Consider the following 16,714-nt stretch of genomic DNA (forward strand, 5'->3'; position numbering starts at 1 on the left):
AGTCACTTGAATTCCTGGGCAGAGAGGAGTGGAGCTATATAAACATGGGGAAAAGAGCCATTACTATTCAGTGATCAAACCACTAAAATATATATTTTATTGCCATAAAGTGTATCGTTTTACCTCTGTAGTATACTGTTTTTGCAAGGTTGAGAAATAATGGGTTTATTCTGCTTTTATAATTAAAACATTACTTTCAAAGTTTGTAAAGCTCACTGAACTAACCACAGTAATGGTGGAATTGAGCTTGCTTATTTTGTTCTTAAGGGAAGTGTTTAAGTTTGAACGCAACAATCGTGGTGGTTTTAAAAGTAAATACTGGTATTAGAAGCAATGTAGTATGATACTCTTTTCACCAAAATATTTTCTACCATTTGTGAAAGAAAGGAAAAGAGATGAGAATAACCTATGATTATGTAAACTGTGGAAGGGTAAGTTAAGGAGGGACTTAATCAAATATATATTTTTAAAAAATAAATATAGAAAAGAGTACTCTGGAAACCAATATTGTACTGTATATTAACTAACAAAATTTAAATAAAATTTAAAGAAAGAAAAAAATACAGAGAAGAGTGAGTATATTATAGTAGGAAGACTTTAATACAGCAGCTGACAGAACTTCCCAACCATAAGGGCAGTGAAAAACTGAAAGAGGTATAATGTGTTTTCCTTTGGAAAGTGGGAACACAGATAATTCTCCTTAAATGTAATATTATATAGAAAAGAGAACTGGTTTAGTTAATGTCTTGACACTCTCATTTTTTTTTTCACTAGTATGAAGGTAAAAAAGACAGAAAAAAGGGACTCTGGACCAAATCCATATGTACAACTCTCAGCCTGAGTTCTTTAGGGACTGAGTAGTTTTGAATAGCTGAGTTTTCTGGAGAGGTATGTGTATATCATCCCAAGAATTAAAATTTTGAATGAAAATATTACTAGAATTGTATTTAAATATCATGATCTTTATTCTTCCCTTCAGATTTCAAAGGCTTTTTTTTTTTTTTAAAGATTTTATTTATTTATTCATGAGAGAGAGAGAGAGAGAGGTAGAGGGAGAAGCAGGTTCCCAAGGAGCAGGGAGCCCGATGCGCGACTTGATCCCAGGACCCTGGGATCATAACCTGAGCCGAAGGCAGACGCTTAACCATCTGAGCCACCCAGGCGCCCTCAAAGGCTTTTTAAAAATACTATGTGAGTCATTGAAACTTATAGAAATTAAAAAGGAAAAGAAACAGCCATAATCTTACCACCCAGAAACCACCAGGAAGTACACAGAACGTAATTCAAGGCTGTAAAATGAGATCCTCAAATCTACATAAGTATTTTCTAAAGCCTGCTACTATGCTATCTATGTTACTCTGCTAAATTCAAACCCTTTTTGTTCAGCTCCAAAGACTAACCTCTTAACCTTCTCCAAGGCTTGTGCCCTAAAAGGCCACATATTGTTATAAATTTTAAGAGCTCCCACACATGCATCCTTGACACTATAATTTTTCAAACTTTCCCTAGCATCAGATTCTCGTTTTTCAGTTTTCAAAGATATATTTTCTTTTTATGGTATCCCCACCACCTTTCCAATTTGCTGCTTTAAATTTGCTTAAGCTTGGAAACATCATAACAAAACAAGCTCACTGAAATCTTGTGAAACACAAAAAAGACTTCCAATAGATGAAGTAGATATAGACTTTGTGATATATATATATATATATATTGGTCATTCCCTACTCATAGTTCTGTTCTGATGGAAGAGATGTTACTATTCTGGCTTTGAGACATGAAAGATACGACATTTAAGTCTAAACATGCATTAGCCAATCTTGAAAAATCAATGTACTTATAATCCAAAATCATTCAATAAAAATTTAGATAGTTATAGATGGAAAGGCACATTACCCAGTCAAGAAACCTGCTCATACAGCAGAGTGGAACAGTGACTACATCTGCAGAAAATATGTTCATATACAAGCTACAAAAAAATCAAATGTGCCATAAAACAAGGCAGGTGAGGAGTTCCTAAGGATAAGGAATGTTTAAACAAGAAAAGAAAGAGGCTCATTCAATGCCCTGTACTAAAAAATGAGCCTCAGGTTCAAAAAGAAGTTAGGAGGGGCGCCTGGGTGGCTCAGTCAGTTAAGCGGCTGCCTTCGGCTCAGGTCATGATCCCAGGGTCCTGGGATCAAGCCCCACGTCAGGCTCCCTGCTCAGCCAGGAGCCTACTGCTCCCCCTGCTTGTGCTTGCTCTCTCCCTGTGTCAAATAAATAAATACAATCTTAAAACAAAACAAACAAAAAAGAAGTTAGTAGGAGACTGCTCCCAACTCATTCTGGCCCAAAAAGGTGAAGAAGGCAGACCACCAGAAAGAATAATGGGAGTAGAGAAAGGAGGCCAGGGGAGTTTGACACAAATAAAGACTAACAGCCGCTTTCTTGTTTTAATTAGGGAAAGACCGGTGAATATAGAAGAAAGGTTGCCTTGAAGGCAACACAGTGCTCTCATTTCAATCTTGGCTGGGGTCAGCCCTGTTTATCTTCCACCAAATGTGGATAAATAAGAAGCCTCATAGAGCTGTTTTTATCATATAAGCTTGGCAGGTATATTGCTTTTAAACCTGATGACACATAATATATATGTGTGTATGTGTGTAATTTCATGTAATATATAAAGTTCCTTTTTGTTTGTAAGGTTAACATGACAGCTTCATTAATCAAGTTATTATAATTAAAATTTATTTGATTAGAGTTCAATTAATATGTAATATTAGTTATTTTGCCACTATAGAACATACGCCTCTGGGAAAGGGTGGCCCAATTGCTTGCAGTGGCAATTAAATGGATGGCAATTAAACTTGTGCTTTCCTTCCACTGGCCTCTGTTCCCTGCTAGGCTCTCACTTAAGAGAGAAGAAACACGATGTCACTCTGACCCAAAAATCTCTAATTCTTAGGATGGAAGGTACTGACAGAACCTAGAGTGCACCTTAAGAGTTTGATGGTTCTAAAGGCATTCCTGAGTTGCTCCATGGGGATGAGGCTCTCAGAATAAGACCCTGGATACATAGTTAAGACTGAACCCCCATTTCCACCCTTCCATGATTTTTCTCCTTAAGTCTGCCACTCAAGTCTCCTTGTCCCCCTAAGTCTCCCTGTGTCCTTGTACTCTATCAGGCTGACGTGACACATCAGCATCTGAGTTTTTCAAGCTAACAGCTTATAGTTACTTACTAAAAAACAAACAAATCAAGTTTGTAAAGTAGGGATACTTACATATAGTAACCATGGCCTCCCTTTGCCCTCTTTATACTTTATTCAAATAAAATTATAAAAAGGGACTGTAATTTATATTCAGATAATTAAGAAGTGATTATATTACTCCTGCATCCACTGTATATAAATGTAAATGACAGCATCTTTTAGATGCTTTGAGTACTAGGGGAAAAAAGTAGTCCTTGATAAAATGCAACATTATCACACAGATTTGAGTACTATGTAAGCAATTATCCATGACAACTCAAACTTAAGCACCATGGTATTATTACCTTCACTAGCAAGGAAAAATGCATGAACTGCCTAAACAATGCAGCATTTAAAAAAATTAATATTTACTTCCAGCTATTCTGTGGCCATTAACATTGTGGGTGCTTTTAAAGGTCAAAAACAATGAACTGTCTAAAAATATTCTGAATAGCAATGGTATTACATTGTGAATTTTATTTTCAAATTTTGGCCAATAAAGAAGAAAATAATAAAGTTAAGCAATCAAAAGAAGTACCAAAAAAAGACACTCATATACACAAAAGATATGAACAGTATAGATTCACTTCCAGTTGATTCAATTCTACTTACACATTTAAAATATAAAATACATCTTAATTTGTCAAGAAACTGACCACATTTAGCACCAGGAAAGAAACTTTACTTTAGCTTTTGATCATGACTTCAATATCTTGTCATAGGAAAAGAAATTGCATGGGTTAAACGATATGTATTTATCACTGTCAATTAATAAAAAATTAATTTTGAAAAGTAACTGTTAGCATCAATTCACAAGTGATTCAAAGGGAATAAATCCTTAAAACTGGAACTACTTGATATTGCGCACAACTCTCCTACAGTGGTTTGTTTTCATCTCCTCCAATGCTTGTTCCAATTGCTGAACCAAATGGAGCAGAGTGGCTGGGTCTGTCTGCAGAACTTGGGTGTTGTGATCTCCGTTCTGATTAAGGTGTAGCTTTATAGTCACTGATGGTTTAATCTGTTGCCTGAGGCTTCTGCTTGCAAGCTTCATTTTAAATGGAATAAGAGCATAATAACTATTTAACAATCATGCTGAACACACAGTATTTATAATTACCTTATATCATATACAAAAATCAAGTTTTACATGAATCATAGACTTCAAAATGAAAAATAATTTTTTTTTTAAAGATTTTATTTATTTGACAGAGAGAGCACAAGCAGAGGGAGAGAGAGGGAGAAGCAGGTTCCCTGCTGGGCAAGGAGCCTGATGTGGGACTTGATCCCAGAATCCTGGGATCATGACCTGGGCCAAAGGCAGCCGCTTAACCGACTGAGCCACCCAGGCATCCCTGAAAAATAAATTTTAAAAAATTTTGGAAAGAAAAAAGAATATATACACAACCTTGCCATACAGGATTTCTTAAACATGATATAAAAGACATAAAACCATAAAGGAAAAAAACCGGTAAACTGAACTGCAAATTGTTACATTTTCTTCTAAAGGATACCTAAAGATGGTGGGAAAACAAACCACAAACTTAGAGAAGATAGTTTGTAACACATACAGCTAAAAAAAAGATTAGTATTCAGAATGTATGAAAAATGGTTCTGATTAAAAACAAAAAAAAAAACCCCTACAAGATCAAGAGAAAAATGTGCACTAGACCTAAGTAAGCACTTCACAAAGGAAATAACACAAATAGATAAACATAGGAAAACGTGTTCAACTTTATCAGAAATCAGGAAAATGGCCAACAAAACCATAAAGTTTTGTTTTATACATATCAGACCAGCAAGAATTAAAAACCTGTCCAAATGAAGGCACTGGGAGCAACAGTCATGGGAACTCTCCCACTGCTGGTGAGAGTGAAAAGAGAATGGCTTCAGAAAATATACATTACCATCAATTCCACTCCTAGGTATACACCTTGCATTTTTACATGCATACATTACATTCATAATAGTAATTGTTTTTGTTTCCAAGAGTCAAAAATTAGAAATGTCTCAAATATTCTTTAATAATAGAATGGATACACTGAGAATGCTCATACAATAAAATGCTTACTAAATGGCAATGAAAAGAAATGAACTGCAGCAATATAAATTGTTATGGAGAAATCTAAAAAAATAAAAAATCAAGTTGCAGAGTAATACATAAAAACTAAAGTTAAATGAAAAAACATGTGTAAAAAAAGAACTATAAAGAAAGGATTAACAGAAAATTCAGGATAATGTTTACCTCCAGAGGAGTGGGAGCGGTTGTAACTGGGGGAGGTCATACATGGTTTTGTTGTGTTTCTTAAGCTTGGCAGTGGGTATTTGTTTTATTATTATTCTTTAAACTGAGTATCTATAATCTTGATATATATATTCTGATATAGAATATATCAGAATGATATATTCTGAATTTTTTTTAAAAAGTACAATTGACATATTTTCAAAAGAAAAAAAATCCAAATACTAGAAACAGTGGCTAACTGTCCTAGCACAAGACTGTTCTCTAAAGACTATTCTTTCTTAAAAGGAACCAGGACCTTCTTAAAGGAATAAGTGATTAGAAGTCTGGGACAACAATTGTACAAGATGAACCTGAAACATCTTGTTATACAAGAAAGCAAGACTGTTACCTAAAACTATTGGAGTCATGGCAAAAGGACAAGAAGCCAAACTGAAAAGACTTCCAGTAACAAATCTAAACCTGAGATTTCAGGATTAATTTCACACCACAACACAGAATATTCTGACTAATAACTTCTTCCAATTAATTCTAGGTGATCTGGCTTCCAAAAGAACCTAATATACTGACCCACGGCTGAAATTTAATGTCGAAAAATAATCTGGAAACAAGTCAATCCCCTTGAGTGAGCCAGTTCCCAAACAGAATACAGGTACTTTTAAGTTAAAGTATCTCTTTAAGATCATTTCTCTAGTACAGAAAATTATAGGTATGAAAGATAGATAAACTATTAAGTATGATGACTGAAAATACCACCTATTGATTCACTTATGCATTGTTACACTTCTTTTTTTTCTATATATCTGCATTGACAGATAGGGACCAAATGTATCCAGGTGTGTAATTAAGCCATCAACTTTTTGTTTAGAGACTTAAGGTCAGTGCTCGCTTTGGCAGCACATATAATAAAGACTTAGGGTCACTCAATTTATCCTTAAATTTTTAGACAACATAACACCTAAATTAATATCCTTTACAAATAAGTATCCGTACCACTCTTTAAAATTTCTAAATAAAGATTATATAACATCCCTAACAAACAGCTAGTAAGACATAATCAGACCTAATTTTTTCTCGGCAAGAAATTTCGAGGACAATACAGGATAAAGAACAGTAGGCCACAAGGTTCTTGATATGGACTTATTTTTTAATAGGGAGGGAATTCTGTCCTTCTTGTAAAAATAACAGCAATTTAAATGGACCAGTCCTAAAGGTAAATCTTCCCACACCAATCTCAGATGCATTCAATTTACTGCTGCTATCAAATGCATTAACTGTGGTGGCAATTTATGAAGGGAAATGTTTCTATTAGAAACTAAACTATGATGATTAATGTATTTCTCATAAGCAACTGCACAATAATTAGATGGTAACTGTCCATTCACTACCAGTGTTCATGAGACAAATCAATTACTCAAAAATGAAAGGTCCTATATCCTATTATTAGTTTCCCAGCCATTTAGCTGATCTTCATCTGAAAAGTCTTCCTCCCATAAACAGAAGAATCTACTCCAGTTAAAATCCCTTGTAATAATTAAGACTAATGAGCTCAGAAAATCAGTTAGTTCTTTAAGTAGCTTTTTAGCCATAGATGCATTTCACCATATGAAACAACATTCATTCAGTATACCCTCAACTTTAAAATCTATTAGTCCTTGCAATAACACGGCTATTCAAACCCATTTCACTGGGTAAATGAGCTCTCCTGAGTTTTAGAAAATACGACTGCTTAAGTTTCTAATTTCTAAAAATGTATTCATAATGGAAAAACTCAAAGCAAATCACAAAGCCAAAAAAATAACTTCTAATGGCTACCAGACCCCAAATTCAGAAATTATCCCCATTCGAAAGATGTACAAGGTAAATTACTGCTGAATGTCATGAACATGACCATCCCACACCTCCTCTACCTGGTTATTATGAGAGGACTGAAACATAAAAGCTTAGCAATAGTGATCTCCTTCCCGGGAACCCCACAGGATTTGCTTCTTACGATGTCTCCAAGAGCATGAACTGTGTCTGGTTCTTTGTGAATCCACATCACCTAGCACATTATAACTGTACACGAAGCTTTTAAATATTCAGCACTGAATGCCTATTATGTACCAGGCATTGTGCTGGGGACAGAGCAGTGAACAAGACATAGTGACTGCCCTCATGAAGCCTATAATCTGGTTTATACCATATCTGTGTTTGTACTTATTCAAGCACTCATCACATTGGATTATACTTGCTAAACCCTCTAACTGAATTTCTGTAACCTGTTTGGATCATGTTATCACCATTCAAATCAGTAAGAATCCACTGTAACAGTGGTTTATAAACTGCAAGCTAGAATTACCTGGGTAACAATGTTTAAAAAATCCTGATGGCCAGGTCAAACCCCATAACAATAAATCAGAATCTCTGGGGGTAGAACACAGACATGAAAATATTTTAAAACTACCCAGCCATTTCAATATGCAGTCAAGTTTGAGGACTAGTGAGCTATACCACATATTCAACTCTCATTCCCACATCCATGTGGGCTTTTACAACTTACACTGCTTCCTCTTCCAAGAATATTAACATTGGTTTTCTCCACTCATCCTTCTGAAATTTCACCTCCTTTTGTTGAAACTTTTCTGGACTGTGCAAGCATACACTGAACTACCTAAGCTATTGGTTTTTGAAATATAATACTCAGTTGTACCTTCATTTATACAATTATATTTCCCCCCTCCAGAAATCTATTTCACAACTATCTTTAAGTACTAGTTATTTTGAGAACATCTAATATCCCTAACTAGATGATAACATCTTTTCCATCTGAGAAAATGTCCTATGCTTCTTTAAAGCATTTAGCACAGTTCTAATCAGCAAATGGATGACATTCAATAAACATCTATTAACTTATCTGTCACTGCTTGATAAAGGGCTACATGCAAGAGTCTGAGAACTCCCTTTCGGTTATCTGTGTGGCTTTAAAACAACTAAATAAACAGGATGTGTAAAAGAAGCCAGACACAAAAGAATATTTACTGAATCATTCCATATATAGAAAGTTAAAGAACAGGCAAAAGCAATCTATGTATCTGAAGTCAGGACACTGGTTACCTTTGCAAAGGCAGGAAGGGGAAGTAATTGGTAGGAGGCAAAGAGGATGCTTTTTGGGGTGCCTGTCATGGGCAAGTGTTGGTTCCATGGATGTTTTCACCATGTGATAATCCACTGAGATTTACAATGCCCTGTGCACTTTAATATATGTGTGTTTTGTTTAAACATAAAAGTTTCATAAAATCAAATACAACTTTAAAAATCTGCATGCCCATCTCCTTTCCAAAATCACCTATTTCTTACAAACTTTGTAAATTAAGCTAATCTAAACACATTAAGCATATAAGAAAATGAACTATTTGTGAAAGTCTCAAAATAAACATTAAAAAAATTAGTTTCAAACCAAAGTTTGGTTAAGGTGGTAAAGAATAAAATAAGCTTAAGAGCATGGAACTAAAATTAATCTTATATTCTATGTCAGGTGGGGAAAAAAAGCCATACCTGTACATCTAGTCGCCATTCAAGGCTGTGGTAACTTGGAAGGTCTGGTGCCAGTTCACTCAGAATAGTTCTGATCTCTTTTCTGTTGTCCAGATAAAGCTGAAGCAATAATTTGTTCAATTCTTCAGAGAATCCCAGAACAAAAACAGAGTCTTGGAAATCCAGTTCAGAAATCTGAAAGTGAATCAAGTTTAACAGAACATTAAATTTCTTTGTCTAGTAAATGCTAAAATATTTGAAAAGAATATGCTATCCCCTAATTCTTTTCTGCCTGGTAAAAGAAATAACATTCTTTATATTTAAAAGTAACTCCTGCCCACTATTTCAAAATCTGAGTCTCTGATACATAAAAATACTTTTATTAAAACATAAAAAGAACTGTTGAGTGCCTGGGTGGCTCAGTTGGTTAAGTGACTGCCTTTGGTTCAGGTCATGATCCTGAAGTCCTGGGATCGAGTCCCACATCGGGCTTCCTGCTGAGCAGGGAGTCTGCTTCTCCCTCTGACCCTCCCTCTCGTGCTGTCTCTCTCTCTCTCATTCTCTAATAAACAAAATCTTTAAAAAAACATAAAAAGAATTGTTAAAATGGACAGTTTCTCTCCTATTCTCCATCAAGCTAGATATTGCTAATATGCAAAAAAAAAAAAAAAAAAGTCATTTAATTCTCCCTCCTCCTAGGATACATACTATTGTATAGGGTTTAATAATATGTAGAATTAGAAGTAATTCTAATTTATACTAGAAGAGGCATTCATGCCAGGAGATCACACTATAGTCATATTGTTTATGCATGGCTTCACTAAGTCAATTATAAACCATTAACAACATTACTGAAACAAGCAGGTGCCTGCCAGGGCTATGATGTAGAGTATACTGGACCTTTTTAAGGTCAAAGAAATACAAAACAGTCCACAGAAGCCCTTACCATAAGCTTTGAGCTTTCAGTGAGGAGGTATGTTAATCCTTCCACACCATGCTGGATAGTGTCACTGCTCACACTGAGTTTTCCTGGGAAAATGGAAAAATAAGCCAATAAATTATTGTGTGATATTTATCCTTTTATTCAAATTCTTATTTAGGCATAAATATTATCCATTATTCCTATTTTCAGGCACTGTAATGAAAAATAATGAGTTGGTAATCGTCTCCTGTTCATTTTCCACTGCCAGGCAGCTGCCTCCAGTATTTCCCGCTGTGTAACTTTCTTTACAAAATGCAGACCCATGGAGTCTAATATCAGTACAGTCCTTCTCTTCAATGCTCAGCTATTTCAAGTCTGGCATAAGAGGAACTCCAAGGACTGACAAGCTCAGAAACCACCCCCGTCCAGCAGAGAAAAAACAATACTGCAGCAAAAGCGGATGTCTGAACAACTAATTGTAACCAAACACTTGCAGGATATTAATGCCTCACCCAGCCACTCCACATACTTGGGTGCATTTAAGCATCATAGTATCTCTGGCAGATGGTATTATGTGCTTTTTACGCGTGACAAAACCGACTCAGTGGAAGCTTTAAAAATCGCAAAACTATTCAGGGGGCGGGCAGGATTTGCGTCCAGGAGAGCCTTTCTGCTTTTATTCTACCACAATGAGAGTAAGACCCTTGGAGCTGCAAAAAACCCTTCCTCTCCAGGGTGCCAAAGAATGGCCCGCACTTCCCCGTGCAGCAACTCTCCCCGTCTTACTGGCTGCGCCTTCGTAGATCTTGGGGTTAGAGCCTCGCCTCAGGAACTCCACCGCAATCCGCCCAAACTCCGCGACCACTGCAAGGGAAGCCAGGAGACCATGAGCGCTGGGCGTACCCCTTGATCCCCCAAGCCACAGGACACCACCCTCTGCTGCCGCGCCCCCGACCCGTGCTGTCCACTTGCGGCAAAAAGGCCAGGTGCTCCTTATGCTCCTCCGACAGGTCCAGCAGCATCTTCGCAAGGCGGAGGATTTCTCTTGACAGCGTTGACACCGCCCTCGCCACTTCCGGGGCCAGCGTCCAAGCGCAAAGAGGCTCCGGCTCCTCAACATCCCCAGCTTTTGGGTTCCGGTCTATCGCAGTCCTACATGCAAACGCCCGCGGGTGGTGTATTCTGGGGTCAGAAGATTCTTCCGTTCGCAAATCATCTTGAAAAGATGTAGCCTGCTGGTGCTCGGTGCTATGCTCTGTGGAAGAGGAAAAGATGTTTAAAATCCGACACGTCCCCTTGTGGGGCTTACATTAATAATATCAATAGCTAACATTTATTAAGCACTTATGTCAGGAAATGTTCTTAGGTTTATTAGAGTTCAAAAGAATTCCCTGAGGTAGATACCATTATTGTTCCCATTAGAGATAAGGAAACAGAGAAAGGTCAAGCAATTGAAACTAACTTTTATAGAGCTATTAGTTTGCACAGAGCTTTTGTATATGTTATTTTATTTGATTGACCTTATTTAATTCGCTCAATAGCTATGACCTCGTTTTTACAGATGAAAAATCAAAGCTCCAAAGATTACATAATAAGCCAGAGACAGAACTGGAGAGGTCAGATCCCTTGACAACCTGCTCCAAAGCCCATCATTCTACACAGCAGGCTGAAAACTGAAGGTTTGTAACAAGTTCTGTGAATGATTATGAATTAGGATGGTGATGACAACAACAATGATGCTTGCAGGGTTCAGAACGATATCTTTATTTTAATGTGTTGAGAACAGGGTGAAAATTTGGTTCTTTTCCCAGCTTTCTCTTCTCACCTGCTGTGGTTCAAATATCAGAGTACAGAATTGCTAATGGATAGGAATATGACTCTCCTAATTTCAATCCCTTGGTGGGGGAGTTGTTGGGGGAGAAGGGAAGGGGATGGGAGAGAGACTTCATATCTATTGTTATATCTAAGGATTGAGATAACTCTTTCTATGCTCTGATTCTCTTGGGCAGAAATGAAAATTGGAAGTTTTTCAGCTCTGTTCACTGTGTATACCTTGTCCTTCACATTGTTTCCTCCACTGCTGCACGGAAAGGTGCGTCCTTAAACTTGTTAATTAGGTCATGAAACAGCATTTGCAGAGAGAGCACAATCTTTTCTTAGACTCTAAGTTGCAGATCAGGAAAAATGGCATCGTTTCCTGAAGGAGGTTTTATTCATACATTATTGAGAAAATGTCCATTATTTAAGAATAATTTTCAGAAAAGGTAAAACCATGATTCTTCTACAAATATATAATGAATACATGCCAAAGATTGTGTTGGACCCATGGGTTAATGAGGGGATCAGTAAGATTACAGTAAGAACCAGTTTCAACTGGCACAAAGAAGATAATTCAAGAACCATACATCCATAGGGAATAAGGAATGCTGAAATGAATCTACAGGTAGACATAATGCTATGCCAATATGGTATAGTCTTTCTTTCCTGTGATCTCAGGAACTGAAAATGGGAGCAGGGGAAGGAGATAGGGAATAGAAGTAACAGAATGGGTGACCAAAGAAGGTGGTCAAGAAACCAAGTTATAGCTGAGGGAAAACAGCTTGGGAGTTAAAACTCTCTGGGTTAATTTGCAGGGCAACTTTTTGTTACCAAATGCCATACAGTTGTTTAGAGGAAATTACCTGAATGAAAAATCAGAAGTCTAGATTCCAGATCTGGCTCTCATACCTACTACCTGTGAGGTTGCTAACAAGTTCTTTTTATATGTTATAAACTTAGCCTCTTCATTTGTAAATGGGTGTTTTAATGATTATTGCCTTTATGTGCCATGCAGGGCTGTTATCGTGCTTAGATGAACTAATAAATTCACATTAAAAAATTGATTTTAGGGGCGCCTGGGTGGCTCATTCAGTTAGTTAAGCATCTGTCTTCAGCTTGGGTCCTAGGATCCAGCCCCACATTAAGCTCCCTGCTCAGTTGGGAGTCTGCTTCTCCCTCTTTCTCTGCTCCCCCATTGTGCTCTCTTTCTCTCTTTCACTCTATCGCAAATAAATAAATAAAATTTTTAAAAAAGAAATTGATTTTAATGATCAAATGAAATAATAAGTTAGTGTTAAACACTTGAAAGTTTTTTTAACGGAAGCATTTATATTTTATAGAAGATTTTATGTGCCCAAATCATTGAGAATTCCGTGTGCATAATCATCCTAAAATCCATTCATCTAATGCAACAAATATCTGCTAATCCATCCTAAAATCCATCCATCTAATGCAACAAATATATAGAGCAATTACTCGGAGGTTCAAGCATATGCTATGCCTTGGCAGTTTGGAGATGAATAAAACAATGACCTTTCTTCTAGGAGATGACAATAAAGTGAGGGAGACAATCAAGTGAAGTCAATACAGTATGAGGAGTGATAATTCTTGAGGGTTGAACAAAATTATATGGAACCATAAAGAAAGTAGCAATTGACTATGACTCCAATAGATTCAGGTTTAGAATAAGTGTTCCAGGGTATGCCTGTGCATGCTAATACTAATGTTTTACAATTGTATAACCTTGTAAGTATATAAGGTCGTAAAGTCACTTCACGCTATTTTACTTCTGGGGCTAAAGTGAAGAAAGAATAAATACTCGGTATTTTTTCTGTTGATTCTGGCAGGGAACAAGGCTTCATATCAGTTGTCCTCTCACATTCTCTCTTTATCTTTCAATCTCCCTCCACCTCATCCACTTTCCTTTTCCTTTAGATTTCCCCACCTTCTTTTTTCCTTCTTAGGCATTCCAGCCTCAGAATCTTTGCACCAGCATTTCCTTGGCTGTGTTTCAATGTTACATAAAATATTATCATCCTCTGCAAGGAATTGCAGTTCAGTTCAGCATACTATGAGGAGGATAAAAGCCTGGTGATACCCATCACTCACATAAATTGCCCTCTCATGAATCTGAGGCAGCCACAAACTCCATGAATTAGTTCCTTAGATTTTTAAATAATTATTTTAGTTTATTTATTTATTTATTTATGTGATTTATTTATTTGAGAGAGAGAGCATGCGAGTGAGCATGAGCAGGGGGTAGGGGCTGAGGGAGAAGCAGGCTCCCCGATGAGCAGGGAGCCGGACAGACAGAAGGACTCAGGGCTGGATCCCAGGACCCTGAGATCATGACCTGAGCCCAGGGCAGACGCTAAACAGACTGAGCCACCCAGGCGCCCCTAAAACATTATTGTAATTCACTTTTTCAATTGGATTATAAAATCCAAACAAACTGGGGAAGATAAAAAATACTTTTTGTTGAATTGCCTCCCATTGAGCACACCTAGTAACCCAGATTGAGAAGTATAATATTGCCAGTACCCCAGAACCTCTGCAGGGCCCTTTTCCAGTTACCATCTCCTCTTACTGTATGTACAGTGAACTGACACCTGTACACATACTGCTTACAACATCTCTTCGGCATCATCTTTGTATTTGCTTTTACATTAACCTTTTATGTGCCCCAATCCCACAGTATCTAACTAGAAACTTCAAAGTATTTTTAAAAATGAGCTTTAGGTTTTAGGTGCCTTTGATTGTTGTAACAAAGTCTGTCTTAGAAACCCTAGCAAATACCATCAAAAAATATAAAATATTTAGGAAAAATTTAACAAAAGATTTCTAAGACCCCCTACCCTAAAAACTAAAACTATTGATGAGAGAAATAAAGGAAGATTTAAATAAATGGTGACATATATCATGGGTTGTAAGATTCAATATTATTAAAATATTATTTGTGCTTTTTTATAGAGAATGACAAGTTTATTTAAAAATCTATATGAAAATGCAAAGGAGCAAGAATAACTGAAACACACTTGGAAAAACAAGAATAAAGCCAGAGTAGACATACTATCTGATTTCAAGACCAACTGTAAAGCTATAATAATTAAGACAGTGTGGTATTAGTATAATCATAAGTAAATAGATCAGTGGAACAAAAAAGAGAGTGTCAAAATAGATCCATACATATATTGTAAATTGATTTTTGATAAAGATACCAATGTAATTCAATGAGAGAAAAGAAAGTCTTTTCAACAACTGGTACTAGAACAATTTGATAAACCTTTGGGAAAAAAATGAATCCTGACCCTCACCTCATATCACATACACAAAAATAATTCAATATAGATTACAGACCTAACATAAAAGCTAAAACATGAGGGACACCTGGGTGGCTCAGTCAGTTAAGCATCTGCTTTCGGCTCAGGTCATGATCCCAAGGTCCTGGGATCAAGTCCCGCATCGAGCTCCCCACTCAGCAGGAAGCCTGCTTCTCCCTTTCCCTTGGTCCCCTTCTTGTGCTCTCTCTCTCTGACAAATAAATGAATAAAATCTTAAAAAAAAAGCTAAAATATGAAATTTCTAGAAGAAAACATATGAGAATATCTTCATGACTTTGGAATAAGCAGAGAGTTCTTTAAGAGGAAACAGAAGACATGAACCATAAAAGAAAAAAAACACAATAAATTGTACTTCATCAAAGTTAAAAACTTTCATTCATCAAAAGCCACCATTAATAAAATGGAAAAGTGAGCCACAGACTGGAAAAAAATATTTGCAATACATGTATCTGACAGAGAATTTGTATCATGAGTATATAAAAATCTCCAATAAACCAATAATTAAAACATAAATAACCCAATATTTTACATGGGCAAAACTCTTGAGTTGATACTTCACAAAAGAAGATACACAAATGACCAATAAGCACATAAAAAAGCATTCAGTATCATTAATCATCAAGGAAATGGAAATTAATACACAATGAGATGTCATTTCAAACCCACCAGAAAAACAAAAATCAAGAACACTGATGACACCAAATTTTGATGAGTTTGTGGAGCAACCAGAACATTTGTACCTTGTTAATGGGAGTATAAAATCATAAAACCACTTTGGAGAACTGTTATGCAATTTCCTATAACATTAAATGTACATTTACCCTCTTACCCAACAATTCCACTCCTAAGTATTTGCCTAAGAGAAATGAAAGTGTATGTCCAGGAAAAGACTTTTACAATAATGTTCATAGCAGTTTTATTCACAATAACACAAACTGGAGGCAACCCAAATATATATACACAGTTGAACAGATAAATTATGGTATGTCCATACAATGGAATATGCTAGGTAATAGAAAAAGTTTAAGAAAGATCTGAATGAAGGAAGTACAGATGTTGGAGTTATTAGATCTGGACTCCAAAAAAACTAAGAATAAATATGTCCAAAACATTAGATGACAGATGAAAAATTTAATCAGAGAAGTAGAAACTGTAAAAAAAGAAAAAAGAAATTAACAAATAAGAAAGCAAATATACAATAGAAAGAATTAAAAGTAATAGTTCACTGTAAAAAAAACAGAAATCAGAGTAGTGGATGCCTCTACGGTATTGGGATGGACTTTGTTATAGAAGTTTGAACAGATTTTCTGAGGTAATGGAAATATTTACATCTTATGTGGGGTATTGGTTACACTGATGTATATATTTGTCAAAGCCATTAAATCTTACATTTAAGATTTGTGTAATTCACTGTGTGTATCAACTTTTTTTATAGACTTTTTTTAAAATTTTATTTTATTATGTTAGTCACCATACATTACATCATTAGTGTTTGATGTAGTGTTCCATGATTCATTGTTTGCATATAATACCCAGTGCTCCATTCAATACATGCCCTCCTTAATACCCATCACCAGGCTAACCCATCCCCCCTTCCCCCTCCCCTCTAAAACCCTCAGTTTGTTTCTCAGAGTCCATAGTCTCT

General features: G+C 36.2%; 1 protein-coding gene across 1 annotated transcript; it reads right to left on the reverse strand.

Annotated features, from left to right (window-relative positions):
- Nucleotides 1–2,354: 2,354 nt before the first annotated feature.
- Nucleotides 2,355–10,991, reverse strand: COMMD2 (COMM domain containing 2). Its single transcript, XM_027587867.2, has 5 exons — nucleotides 10,866–10,991; nucleotides 10,697–10,774; nucleotides 9,935–10,017; nucleotides 9,010–9,183; nucleotides 2,355–4,278 (listed from the first exon to the last, which is right to left on the reverse strand). Exons 1-5 carry the CDS (start codon nucleotides 10,930–10,932, stop codon nucleotides 4,081–4,083), a joined length of 600 nt encoding a protein of 199 aa, XP_027443668.2. The 5' UTR covers nucleotides 10,933–10,991; the 3' UTR covers nucleotides 2,355–4,080.
- Nucleotides 10,992–16,714: the final 5,723 nt, after the last annotated feature.

Source organism: Zalophus californianus, chromosome 1, assembly GCF_009762305.2.
Source record: "Zalophus californianus isolate mZalCal1 chromosome 1, mZalCal1.pri.v2, whole genome shotgun sequence".
Taxonomy (NCBI): domain Eukaryota; kingdom Metazoa; phylum Chordata; class Mammalia; order Carnivora; family Otariidae; genus Zalophus; species Zalophus californianus.